This window comes from Papio anubis, chromosome 3, assembly GCF_008728515.1.
Source record: "Papio anubis isolate 15944 chromosome 3, Panubis1.0, whole genome shotgun sequence".
NCBI classification, from domain to species: domain Eukaryota; kingdom Metazoa; phylum Chordata; class Mammalia; order Primates; family Cercopithecidae; genus Papio; species Papio anubis.
Genome location: NC_044978.1, coordinates 116,120,291 through 116,133,728, shown reverse-complemented (window position 1 = coordinate 116,133,728; position 13,438 = coordinate 116,120,291). Strand labels below are relative to the sequence as shown.

The 13,438-nt window shown below is 34.9% G+C and overlaps 1 protein-coding gene across 1 annotated transcript in view; it reads left to right on the top strand.

Moving 5' to 3' along the window:
• Positions 1-13,438, top strand: part of ADAMTS3 (ADAM metallopeptidase with thrombospondin type 1 motif 3) — a 279,687-nt gene that overhangs the window by 241,269 nt on the left and 24,980 nt on the right. Inside the window, exons 9-15 of the mRNA XM_017958779.2 lie at positions 361-504; positions 1,129-1,261; positions 3,886-3,999; positions 6,026-6,171; positions 7,391-7,566; positions 8,683-8,816; positions 10,338-10,461. Coding sequence (XP_017814268.2) covers positions 361-504; positions 1,129-1,261; positions 3,886-3,999; positions 6,026-6,171; positions 7,391-7,566; positions 8,683-8,816; positions 10,338-10,461 — 971 coding nt within the window. The remainder of the gene's footprint in view (positions 1-360; positions 505-1,128; positions 1,262-3,885; positions 4,000-6,025; positions 6,172-7,390; positions 7,567-8,682; positions 8,817-10,337; positions 10,462-13,438) is intronic.

Sequence of the window (13,438 nt, the reverse complement as noted above, 5' to 3'; positions counted from 1 at the left end):
AAAGCCAAAAAAAGATCTTTTCTTTCCTGCTTCTCCCAGTATTGTTTCCTCTTTGGGCATAATGCATGCCAGCATGCAATTCTTGTCTTTTGCCAAGTGTGAAGAACTGCAAACAGAGAAGAGGTCATGCACTGAAACTAAATGAGTGACTGGCTTGCAGAGGCACTCCTGTGGTTTTCAGAGCTATAGAATAAGAAAGGCATTTCTGTCAGGTTGCTGTCAATTTCTGTTTCTGTGACTTCTTCAAGAAAGCCACGCTGACTTAAAAATACGTTATTTCCCAGGGCTTATTTTCAAAACCAAAATTAAGTGAAGGCAGTAGCCCCTGATTCTTACCACTGAGGTCTTTTTGTGTTCTAGGTTGGGAATGGAGCATGATGGACAAGGCAACAGGTGTGGTGATGAGACTGCTATGGGAAGTGTCATGGCTCCCTTGGTACAAGCCGCATTCCATCGTTACCACTGGTCCCGATGCAGTGGTCAAGAATTGAAAAGATATATCCAGTATGTCCCCTGCTGCGTGTCATGAGAGTATTTATTTTATAGCCTACAGACATAAAACTGACTCTTAGGACTTGATCATAGCAAAATTCCCAGTAAATGAAAACTATTATTGATAATAAACATTTTCTTATGACTTAGAACATTCGGCACAATTTTATCATGGAGTCACAATACTTGAAGCCATAAGTCTACAATATAAGTAAATTTTTAACTGTGATGTAATTTTCCTTTAGTAAGTTGTTATAGAATCTTTGATTAATGGTCAAACTTGAGGTTGGGGGAGGACGGTCATGTGGTTCCTGCATATGGTACCAGCTGTGCTCTACAGTATAGGTGTCAGGATGTGCCCTACCACACCATGTGGTGGTTTAATTAGTGACTCAAATAATCATGGCTGTACTCCTAAGTCATGCTTGGTTTACTTTCCTGGCATGAATACAGGTAAAGAGTCTTTTTCTAAATGGAACTGAAACCAAAACCTTAAATATATATTTTTGCAAAATTGCTGTATGATCTGTGATGAAATTCTAAAGTATATAAGCGAAGACTACTTTTTTTTTCTTAATCAGGACCTGATTTTTTTAAATGAACATTTAACTACATGCAATGTTTTTCTTCCTACAGTTCCTATGACTGTCTCCTTGATGACCCTTTTGATCATGATTGGCCTAAACTCCCAGAACTTCCTGGAATCAATTACTCTATGGATGAGCAATGTCGTTTTGACTTTGGTGTTGGCTATAAAATGTGCACTGCGGTATGTTGCTCCCAGTTGATGCAGATGTTGCATCTCGAAATCTGTTTGTGTAGCTCCTGCTTGGTGAGATTTGCAGACTCACTGGTGCAAGTATAATAATATCTAGCAATTATTTTGTGTTCATTGTGTCGCTATGTGCTACAGCTACATGCTTTAAATGTATTGTCTTATTTAATTCTCATGACAGACTAGAAGAGAGCTGATGTACTTTTATTTTATAGAAGATAAAACCAAGACTTAGAGATTAAGCAACTTGCTTAAGGCACACAACTGGTAAACAGGGGAACTGGACTTTGAAACCAAGGCTGCCAGGCTCGAATCTTCACGTTCTTTTCATCCCCTGGTTTTTGTGACTTTCAGAGAAGATGACTGTTAAGCCTTAGATTTATTGCTTTTCTTTAGCTTGATGGCAGAATTCCATGTATGTGTGACCATAGGGAAGGATTGTGCTGGTATAGTCTAATAAAAGAATCATATGGCATAGCATGGAGGTCAGGACCTTGGGTCAGGTCCTGGATCTGATACTTTCTTTTTTTTTTTTTTTGAGACAGACTCTTGCTCTGTCACCTAGGCTGGAGTGCAGTGGCACGATCTCGGCTCACTGCAACCTCCGCCTCCCGAGTTCAAGCAATTCTCATGCCTCAGCCTCCCGAGTAGCTGGGATTACAGGCGTGCTCCACCACTCCCAGCTAACTTTTTTGTATTTTTAGTAGAGACGGGTTTTACTATATTGGCCAGGCTGATCTCAAACTCCTGACTTTGTGATCCACCCACCTCAGCCTCCCAAAGTGCTGGGATTACAGGCGTGAGCCACTGTACCCAGCTGACGCTTTTTAAATGTGTAACCTTGGGCACTATATTTAATCTCTCTGGCCTACTTTCTTCATGTGTAATATGTGAAGAATGATAGTATTTATCTGATAAGATTGGTGTGAGGATTAAATTTGATAATATAATTAAAGTGCTTAACACAAGAAAGGCACATATATATGTTCAGTGGAATCCATTAAAACCAGTCTTCCCTGTAACTATTCACATTAGAGTTATGTTTCATTAAATTTCCATATTGGTCTTTAGTAGTTCATTAAAAAAAAAAAAAAGAAAGAAAGAAAGACTTTTTCTATGTTGGAGCAAGCTTTGTATGTTAGAGCAAGGAACATAAGTATTTCATGGGGCTAGAAAGAAATTGATCTGCTGTTTGAAGCCCTCTATATACAACCATTTAGTCTGTCTATAAAGTATACACTGTGAGCTCCTAATTACTTGCATTAATGTTTTAGATCGGAGAATTTTCTAAAGCTTTGACTTAATGTCATGGAAAAGTAGAATTTCCACCTTCGGTAATAAGGATTAGAACAAAAAACCCACATCTGAAAATTTGCACTAATAAAAAAATTTCTATGCACATAAAGGTGTATTAGGTAATTAGCAGTATAGGCAATAGATATGTGGATAAGCTGTTGTTTGATATTTTTAAACATCTACATAATGATTGGTAAGATGTTTACATTTAGAGAGAAAAAGAGCAAACAAGCAAAGAGCACACACAAATATACATGTTTGCTTATACAAACATTTGGACATTATAATGTGGGGTGTTAGGAAAATAAAAACCATTCTGAAGAGTATGAAAACCAAGACTCTAGTCTCGTGCTGTTACTGTCTTACTTGTAACCATAACTATAGCCCTAACCTGTAACCCATATTTCTCAGCTATGGATTGGTATGAGAATCAAATATATGGAAAATATTTCATAAACTGTATGAATGTATTATGATATTTTGTTGCACCTGGAATACTTTATCTTACACAGAAACTTTGACAATTTTTTTCTTCTTTTGGTCAACTATTTATAAGTATTAATTATTATCATTATTATTATTATTATAATTTTGAGATGGTGTCTTGTTCTGTCACTCAGGCTAGAGGGTACAGTGGCGCAATCTTGGCTCACTGCAACCTCTACCTCGTGGGTTCCAGCAATTCTTCTGCCCCAGCCTCCCAAATACCTGGGATTATAGGCATGCACCAACATGCCTGGCCAATTTTTTTGTATTTTTAGTAGAGACGGGGTTTCACCATGTTGACCAGGCTGGTCTCAAATGCCTGACCTCAGGTGATCCATCTATCTCAGCTTCCCAAAGTGCTGGGATTACAGGCATGAGCCACTGCGCCCAGCCCTTTTATTATTTATATTCAATAATCTATCTCATACCTACAGAAATAAAGAAAAGACATTTTGATAGCTTGAGAGCTGCCAAACCATTATATTTTCATATTTACAATATTCATGATAATTACTAAGTCTTTAGAAAATTTCCACACTGTCTATTTGAAAAACAAAACATAGAAACATCAAGAAAAAACATTGAAAGTCAACCAGATAATCTCAGACAAATCATTGTTTATCATTGTTATTTTAGAAAAGAAGAATAAAAGTGTTTTCTACCTGAAAATCTTATGCAGTTTTTTTTTTTTTTTTTTTTAACATGTCACAACTTTGGCTATTAACTTGAAATAAACACATCCAAGAAACAGGACAGAAGAAACTGTATAGAATATATTTTTGGTGCATGTCATGCTAGCTGAGAGTTCACTGAGAATTTGATTATCTATCTTCCAGTTCCGAACCTTTGACCCATGTAAACAGCTGTGGTGTAGCCATCCTGATAATCCCTACTTTTGTAAGACTAAAAAGGGACCTCCACTTGATGGGACTGAATGTGCTGCTGGAAAAGTGAGTATATCTATTTACACAATAAATATGTAACATGTTGCATAATTATCATCTTTAAAGGTCTGGAAAGTGGTGAATACAGCTGCATTGTCATTTTTATGTGAAAATCATAGTATGCAAGGTTTTATTATAGTAATGTACTAAGATAGTATACTAGATCCCTGTGGCTAAGGTAACAAATTATCACAAACTTGGTAGCTTGAAACAATGGATATTTGTTCCCTCACAGTTCTAGAGGCCAGAAGTCAAAAATCAATTTCAATGAACTGAAATCAATGTGTGGGCAGGGCCATTCTCCCTCGAGAGGCTCTAGTTGAGAATCTTTTCTTTGCTTCTTCCAGCGTCTGGTGGCCACCCCACATTTCTTGCTTTGTAGCTACACCACTCCAGTTTCTGCTTCTGTGGCCACATTGCCTTTTCCTCATTTTGTGGGTCAAGTCTCCCTCTACCCCTCTCTTATAAGGATACATGTAATGGCATTTAGGACCCCATGGATACATTTTTAAATGTTTAAGTTAATCACATTTGCAAAGACCCTTTTTCCAAATAAGCTAACATTTACCGGTTCCAGGGATTAAGACTTGATATCTTTGGGACTACAATTCAGCCCACTATTGTCAGACTAGGAAGAAGCAACTCAGCAGACCATCTGCCCCCCTGGTAGTGAGATCTGATTGACCTGCTGGCATCCCATTCCTTGTGAAAGTTGCCCAGAAATAAAGTCATGTGAACTTATACAGAAGATTTGGCCTTGTTCCTTAGGGAAGGATGCCCAGAGGTTTTAAATCTCAAATTGTGTAGTCAGGATTGAATGCTCAGAAATTGGCTTAGTGCCAAGCTACGCTACTCATAAGGGCAAAGATCCCAAAACAAAGGCATGTTAAGAACTCAAGTTGAAGAGCTTTGACTAGTTTAGAAATAAGAAATTGTAGGCAGGACTAAAACCTGGTACAGAAGATTTATATGGCGTTTAGTTCTTTCAAAGCTCAATTTCAAATGTGTATAAACTGTACTTGTGACAAGGATTATATGCTTATTAATAATAAAACCTGTCTTTTTAAGTATTTGTACTATATTAGGCACTATGCAAAGCACATTATATACAATGTTTTGCTTTGGGAAAATTCAATATCATAAACTTCTGACTAGAAACAAGAGCATAACGAGTTGATGCATTTTTGCTTTATAAAAATTATATAACTTTTTAACATCCAACTTTCTTAAATATATTGGTGTTATATTGAAATTTATAAAAGTTGAGTTTTAACAAATGCTTTTATTGTATGTAGTATGAAAAAGTAAGTCAAAATGTTGGAGAGGAAAATGACTAACATCTCTTGAGCACCTGCTGTATGCAGGGCACTCTAAGTTAGGTGCCTCTATAGTATTAGAGTTCTGGTAGCCCCACTTAATTACTTCTTGGTCAGATGGCCTTCAACTACTACTGATGAACCTTTCTGGGCCTCAATTTTCCTCATCTAATTGGTGATGATTATATATATGACCCATCTATCTCTCAGAATCATTGTGAATGAAAAAATTTAAAAGTTAAATAAAAGTGCTTTGAAAGCTGCATAGGTTTTGGACATGTTATATTATTATCTAAGTCAAGACATATTTTATGTTATCATTTTTAAAAAGATCATATAGCCCTCAAAAGATTCTGCTATGAGATAGGTAGTGACAGATGAAGGGTAAAATATTACCAACTGTGCAAGCTGGGTGCTCAAAGAGTTCTTATTGATTATAATGTTTGATGCTCACTGGTGAATGTATCATTTAAAAATTTAGTCTGAGTGAATGTTGTTTTTCCATTTTAATTTTATACTTGAAAAATACAAGTCTAAATTACCCTTTGATTGGGTATATTAATGATACAATTGCTTTTGGATAATTTTAAATGCATCTCCACCTGGAAGAAAAAAGAGCATCTAGTCAAAGCCCTTTAACTAGATGGTTCTTGTATAACAACTTCAGCTTTAGTGTGCGCATGATTTTAATAATTACCCTTTGTCATTTTCCTAAGTGGTGCTATAAGGGTCATTGCATGTGGAAGAATGCTAATCAGCAAAAACAAGATGGCAATTGGGGGTCATGGACTAAATTCGGCTCCTGTTCTCGGACATGTGGAACTGGTGTTCGTTTCAGAACACGCCAGTGCAATAATCCCATGTGAGTATATCCTTGTAATTCTTATTATTTTTGGAGAAACCAGAAAATACTTCAATATTATGTTATTAGTATTCTGTTTTATAAAGTGCACGTAAAACACAGGGCAGGAAAAGAAATTGTTCACGGTTCATAAACCAGTCTGTGTTTTCGATACATCTCCATTCATCAGTCCTGTGACAAGCAGTCAGTGATGAAGATAAGAAGATCAAATGGAGATTGAATATTTGTAAAGAAGTTGCTGTTCAGGAATATTAAGAAGCTGAACAAGGAAAAAGTAGGTCACTGTGCCCTAAGGGCATGGGCATGGGCACTGCGAGATGAACTGCCAGAAGCAAGGGAGTGTCCAGGAAAGAGCGGTACCAAGCATACAGACTCACTCTCTTCAGGGAGTGGAACGTGATTGCTTCAGAGGAGGGCAAAAGAAAGATTGTGATAGAAGGCCAGGTGACTGTTGGGGGAAAGTTATCCATTCATTCACTCAGACTACAATTATTGAATCCCTATTGTGTACTCAGCAATCTTTATGAAGAAAAAAACAACTGAATTATCACATTTAGAGGATTCTTCCTTGTCTAGGGTTTAATATGTGAGCAGCCTTTTCTCTCTGTTTCTGGCAGCAGGATGGCTCTGAGCGTGTCTTTCGTAAGACTGTCTGATGCCACATACCTGCCTTCACAGGAAGAGATGATGGTAGTATTAGAAGTAACAAGGACAATAAAAATTAAAAGATCAGCTAAAGTTCATTATGAGCCAGGGTTTGTTAGGAGTGCTTTAAATAGTGTCAACTTATTTAATCTTCACAATTTTCCTCGAAGGAAGATACAGTATTATTTGCATTTTACATATGAGGAAAGCGAGTCATGGAGCAATGACCAAAGTTTCTTTGAGCTGCATCTATGTGTTTTATATGTGGTGGAAAAATATCATTGTATCGATTCAATAGACATGCTTTTTTTTTTCTTATACGCTTTTGCCATGCATTTAAAATACATGATTTGAAAAGCTGATTTATGTTGAGCTTTGTGTTTTGTTTTACTTTTCCACCCAGCAGGGAGAGAAGGGTGCTTTTGGAAAGGGACTGAAATTAGGAAGTATGAGTTCATTCACTTTGTGCTGGCAGCCCAGAAACTCTGGCTTTATGCCCTCAAGCACTGTGTCTGCAAGCTTCAATTGCTAGACAGAAGCCAAAAGGCCTTTTTAAGTATTGTCTTTTCTTTAGGCCCATCAATGGTGGTCAGGATTGTCCTGGTGTTAATTTTGAGTACCAGCTTTGTAACACAGAAGAATGCCAAAAACACTTTGAGGACTTCAGAGCACAGCAGTGTCAGCAGCGAAACTCCCACTTTGAATACCAGAATACCAAACACCACTGGTTGCCATATGAACATCCTGAGCGTGAGTAGCCTCCTGCTCTTCTCCCTGCTGTGTGGATGGTTACTCACAGTTTAAGCTTTGCCAGCACCAATCCCATGGACTCTTGATCCCTACTTGGTAACTTAGGAAACTTGGTGCTTATAGGAGTAAGTTCTCCTCGGTTTCTAAGAATAAGGCTAAAGTACCCTTTCTGTAAAGAGGTAAGAATTGTGCAATAGTTCCTGGCAAGCAGCACGATCACCATCACTGGTGAAAGACCAGTGGAAAGGAATGCCTGGGAGAGATGTTGGAATTCCTGATTCAACCAAAATCCCTCTACTAGGAAATACTTCTGGAATATTGTGATCTTTCCTTTCTGAACGACTAGAGAAAAATCTAGTTCTTTGACAATTGAGTCAGGACGAAGAGAAAGCTCATTATTTAATAACAAAAGATACCTTATAACCTTTTACTTTTGTACTATTGACTAGTTTAAAAAATACACTTGGAAATTTTCTTTTAATGTTTCACTTCTTACTTCTGAATTTTTGGTTAAATATGTCCAAGTGGCAACTTTTTGCCATACTTCTTATTTGAGTGAATGAAAAGAAATAGTCATGTGATTACATACACCACTGGGTTCAGTTCAAATCCATCTTAAAGGAAAGAAGAATACACATAAGAATTCGAAGTTGCAACGCATTAAGAAGAAATGCATGCTTTTTATCTATTTTGGTGAAGTGAGTTGCATCCTGTAAGAGACAAAAACTATGGTAGGTAATTGAGGCAAATAAATCAGAGACATTCTTTCAGTGCTCTAATATTACAAAAACTAAACTGGTTTCGAATTAAAATTTATGTAAGAGCTATGGTGAAATCTAGGGTTGCCCGGGGCAGTCCCGGTTTATACCTGTTGTTCCTGCTATTACTAGAGCCCCTTTTCTACTTTAGATGATAAATTATATGGTCACCTTAGCTAAAACAAATATGTCAGATGTACATACTTTTCTCCTTACTCCTTATTTTATTTGTTTATACAGTATTCCTTTTGTTTTTAGGAAATCACATTGAAATCTTATATTTAAAAATAAAACAAACTATGCTGTTCAAACATTCCATTTTATGTAAATAGTTAATTTTATCCTCCATCCTATGCAGCCAAGAAAAGATGCCATCTTTACTGTCAGTCCAAGGAGACTGGAGATGTTGCTTACATGAAACAACTGGTGCATGATGGAACGCGCTGTTCTTACAAAGATCCATATAGCATATGTGTGCGAGGAGAGTGTGTGGTAAGTTCAAATTGCTTCCCCAAAGGCTTTCTACAGTATCTACGTTTACTATCATTCATCTGCACATTTTTAATTTTTTAAACTATTTTATCTTTGAAATCACATTACAATAAGTGTCTATGAATAGTTCAGTAGCTAAAATAAATTTGGGAGACATTATACTTTCTCAGATCAAACTTTGGTCACTGGCAGAATCAAGGTTTAAATAATTTTCCTAATTTCCAGCCAAATGCCTTTTCTAAGTAACTCTGAGGCCTCTAGGTTGGGAATACAAATTGGTAATAATGCATTTGCTTCGGGTATTTCAGCAGCCATCTACTGTTAAAATACAAGGTCTTTTTAAAAATAATCAGTGCTAAGTGTATTTAATCTTTTGTTGTAAAGATAATAAGACATTTCTTTCTCACCTTCTAATCAATACTAACTTTAAATGCTAAATTTCACATTAGAACAAAAGTTGTTGAGAAGCAAACGTGGGTTTTTTTTTGCTCCATTTAATCTCATGTTAAAAATGCATTTTATTTCTTGTGTTCATAGTTAAATTGATATGAAATTATCTTATTAACTGAAACACTGCTCCTAATGTGTATTTCCTGTATACTTCAGCAAAACTGAAGTGTTGTATTAATGAGTCTAAAGTAATTGAGCTTACATTTTCCTGAAAGTATAGTATGTCTTGTTCAGCTTTTACCTGCCACAGTACCTAGTACATTAAATGTATGTGTTGTCTTTATTTTCCCTACCACCTTTCATCCCATACTTTTGAGTGCAGTAGTGTATTGTGTATCATTATTCTACAATGATTTATATTAAGAACATGACTTGGTTCAGAAAACCTTCAGTATTTCCCCGTTTCATGGGAAAATGTAAATTCTTCCTGGTATTCAAGTCTTCTGCAGTCTGTTCCATGCAGATTTTTCACTGTTCTTTCCTTATCATGAAACACTAACCTTCCATTGGTTTAAATATGGGTTTAGATATTGACCTCTGAACCCACTTTCCATGAACATACAACCTCTCTGGCTTTGTTGTAACTCATCTGCTCTCCTGAAACGCTTTTCCATTCTGTGTTTCTTTGGCCCCTGTGAAAGTCTTCACCACTCTTGTGAAGTTTTATCTCACATCCTAACCATCTTTTAAAGATTACACTAATATACAACTCACTATATTATCCATCATCATAAATGTGAGAGCAGCAAGGGAAAAGCACTTACTGTTTTTTTGTCTCCTCAGCATCAGCTACATCTGTGCTCATTATATGTGTGTTTGATGACTATGACAATTTAAAATGGTGTAAATATTTCATTGGACTAGAGGAAATATATTCTTTATTACTTAGGGTACAAGTCATTTGATTTCCCACTATTAAAAAAAAAAACTGAGGTATTAAAAATCATGACTACACTGGCAGTTCGCTGTAAATTGGCTGACTGTGGGCCATGAAGGGTTCATCGTTCTCTGGGATGTTGACCACTACTGGGCACATTAAAATTAGCCACATTTGACATCTTCTCTCTCCAGAAAGTGGGCTGTGATAAAGAAATTGGTTCTAATAAGGTTGAGGATAAGTGTGGTGTCTGTGGAGGAGATAATTCCCACTGTCGAACCGTGAAGGGGACATTTACCAGAACTCCCAGGAAGCTTGGTAAGATGAGGTCTCTCATGAATTTAGTATGCTTCTCTGTGATTTGTACTTTTTGAGGCTTCTTCTTTCAGAAATGCAGCATTTTCTCTATAAACATAACCAAAATTTAGCTGCTGATTTATTGTTATTCAGATTACCTTTTAAGGAACTTAAAAAAAAAAAAAAAAAAAAAAAAAAAAACACTTTGAATGAATTCATACTTCCTAGTGTCAATGATGAAAAAAATACATACTAAATTTAGAAAAGAAACAAATAAAATCAGTATCGGTTATACTAACTAGCCAAAATATGTGTTTTATTTTGCATTTTTAATAAAATGCAGATTGAATTATTAGAATTGATGTTTATTTTGAATTCCTGTTGCACATAAATTATTGATCAGGAGTTTAAAAATTACAAAACTTTAGATACAACTTTTAAAGTATCACATTAGTTATACTTATTTAAAAAGTGAACAGTTTTATCCTGTTTATAAATCTAGGAATCTTGGATCTGTATTTCACATAATTTTTAAAAATTTACTTTAAACAAAATCGAGGTACAACCAAAAACTAACCTGAGATGTAATTGCTCATCTCTGTAAATGTTTATGCTTGTTACATAGTCAATAACTTGGACTTAGACATACACTGAAGGTTCAAAGGCAGAACAAAAAGCTGTCATCATACATCAAATAATAGGCAATATTATCCATAGTTTAATAATATTCATTGGAATTTTCATAAAAGATTTGTATACCAATATTTATTACTGAATAATTTCTTGAGTTCGTATCAGATGTTCAGTTCTTCAATAAGGATTTATTGGGCAAATGTTTCTGGGATTTCAGCACTTAAAGATAAATTTGATGTGGTGTTTGCTTAAGAAGATTTTCATGTCTTCCAAAGAGCTGCTGGTATCTTATAAAATCATGAAAGTAAAACAAAAACAAAGAAATACGGTTTACATTAAGTATATTGTCATCAGGGTGATTTTTCCTTTTATAAAAAAGTCTTCATCCAAATGAAATAATTCTCTTAGTTTCTTTTTTTTACTCCCATTATACCCCAGCTACCTAACTCAATTACTAGGAGACTATATTCTAATGTTTTTCTTGTTACTGATGTCTTTGCTATTCCTGTGTGATAAATTACTTTGTTTTGTACTTTGAAAATTGTTAAAAAGCAAATATTGCTGTTTCTGATTGATTGCATTATTTTAGTAAAGCAAAGAGAAATATAATTACATACATGTATTATGTTTCAGTGGAGTCAAATGTAATTTTCTTCATCTTGCTGTGAAATAATGTACTGTGCTTTCTTTATTCGAGTTACATTTTATTCTTTTCTTTTGGATGTAAAATAATTCATTTTGTTTTATTTCCACAGTGAATTAATGTAAAGAAAAGGTTTTTCCATGTTCATTCATTCTATATTATGTATAATATAAGGTATTGGTACTGTTTTTCAGATAGCTCAAACATTATGCTAAACTTGCAAATCAAGGCCAAAAGAACATTAGAAAATTTTCATCTGTCATACCAATTCAAACCGTTCAAAGATAATCTAACATCCATATCTTTGCACTAATATTGTCATCATAGTGATTTAATAGACTAATTAACCTTTTCCAACAGGAAAACATTTAAGCAAGAGATGCCATAAAGAATTGAAGTTGCTGGAAAATGAAATCTGCAAGTATTCAACTTCAAATCATCTACTTAGCCTTACTTTCATGCTTAGTCTTACTTTCATTGACTATTAACAGTTTATTGGCATTGTCTATTACAAATGCATTGTGACTTCAACACATAAACTTACAGAACATATTTTATATCTTGCCTAACAAAATATATGACTTATGAGATAGTCAATGAAACAACAAGACTTTGATAAACATGAACCCACCACTAATTAAAGACATTCTATTTAAGGGAAGACAAGAGGCGCTTTCACTTTACCCAAAGGAGCTCGTAATATTTCTCTTGCTGAAACAAGAGAAGCTAAAAACGTACTGGGTAAGTTGTAGCAAACTGCAGAAAGATGGGCATCCATAAATGGCATCAAGCTGTTTTGCTCTACTTGGCACCTTAAGCATGTTCCTTCTAGCCACTGTGTACTCAGACAAACATGGTACATTTCATGTGTTAGACTATACCCCAGGCTAAAGTGCTCAACACCCTGATCCCAAAAGGACCACTTTATTTAGTTAGGACACTAATAAATATTGTGAAAAAGTTAGGTAAATCTATTCATAGTATATATTATTGTACATATACAAATGGCAAAAACACTTTTTTTTCTTTTTTTATCAATAATTGTGGATTGATAACTGCATTTCTGTTAATACTCTCCGTAGAATATGTACTGGATGTTTCATAATGTATTGAAAGTGTAGGTTACATAATCATCTTATATTAATTTATTTATGTGATAATGAGATGTATAACATCTGTTCTAATTGACCTGACTATTGTCAGGTCATAATATTTATGATTTATGGGCATAATATTAATTCTAAATGACTGTAAGATAATTTTTAGGACGTGATAATATCAACATAGTATGTGATATATGACATTTACAGTAATAGGAATGATATATGATTATAAAACCCAAAGCAACCAATTAAGCATATTGATTTTCTTATTTCTGGCTTAGGAGGTTTTGAGGTTAGGGTGCATATAAAGGCAATGCGTAACATAATTTACACACATTTTCCAACTAAGTGGTTTAAAATCCACGTTGTCAATTTGGTTAAAATAGTCCCATCATAAAACTTGTCTAAAGCTTTAAAATTAATGCTGATCACAAGAAAAATGAAAGCACTGATTTTTCTGTTGTAACTCCTTTATAATAAAGAAGGCTTTAAATATGAAAATATTTTAATAATTAGAAGTTTAGCTATCTATACTTCCCTCTTAGACTTTTAAAATAACATGTAGGCAGATAACATATCCCAAAAAGTTCACCACTTAAGTGAACTTTCATTAAAAGTT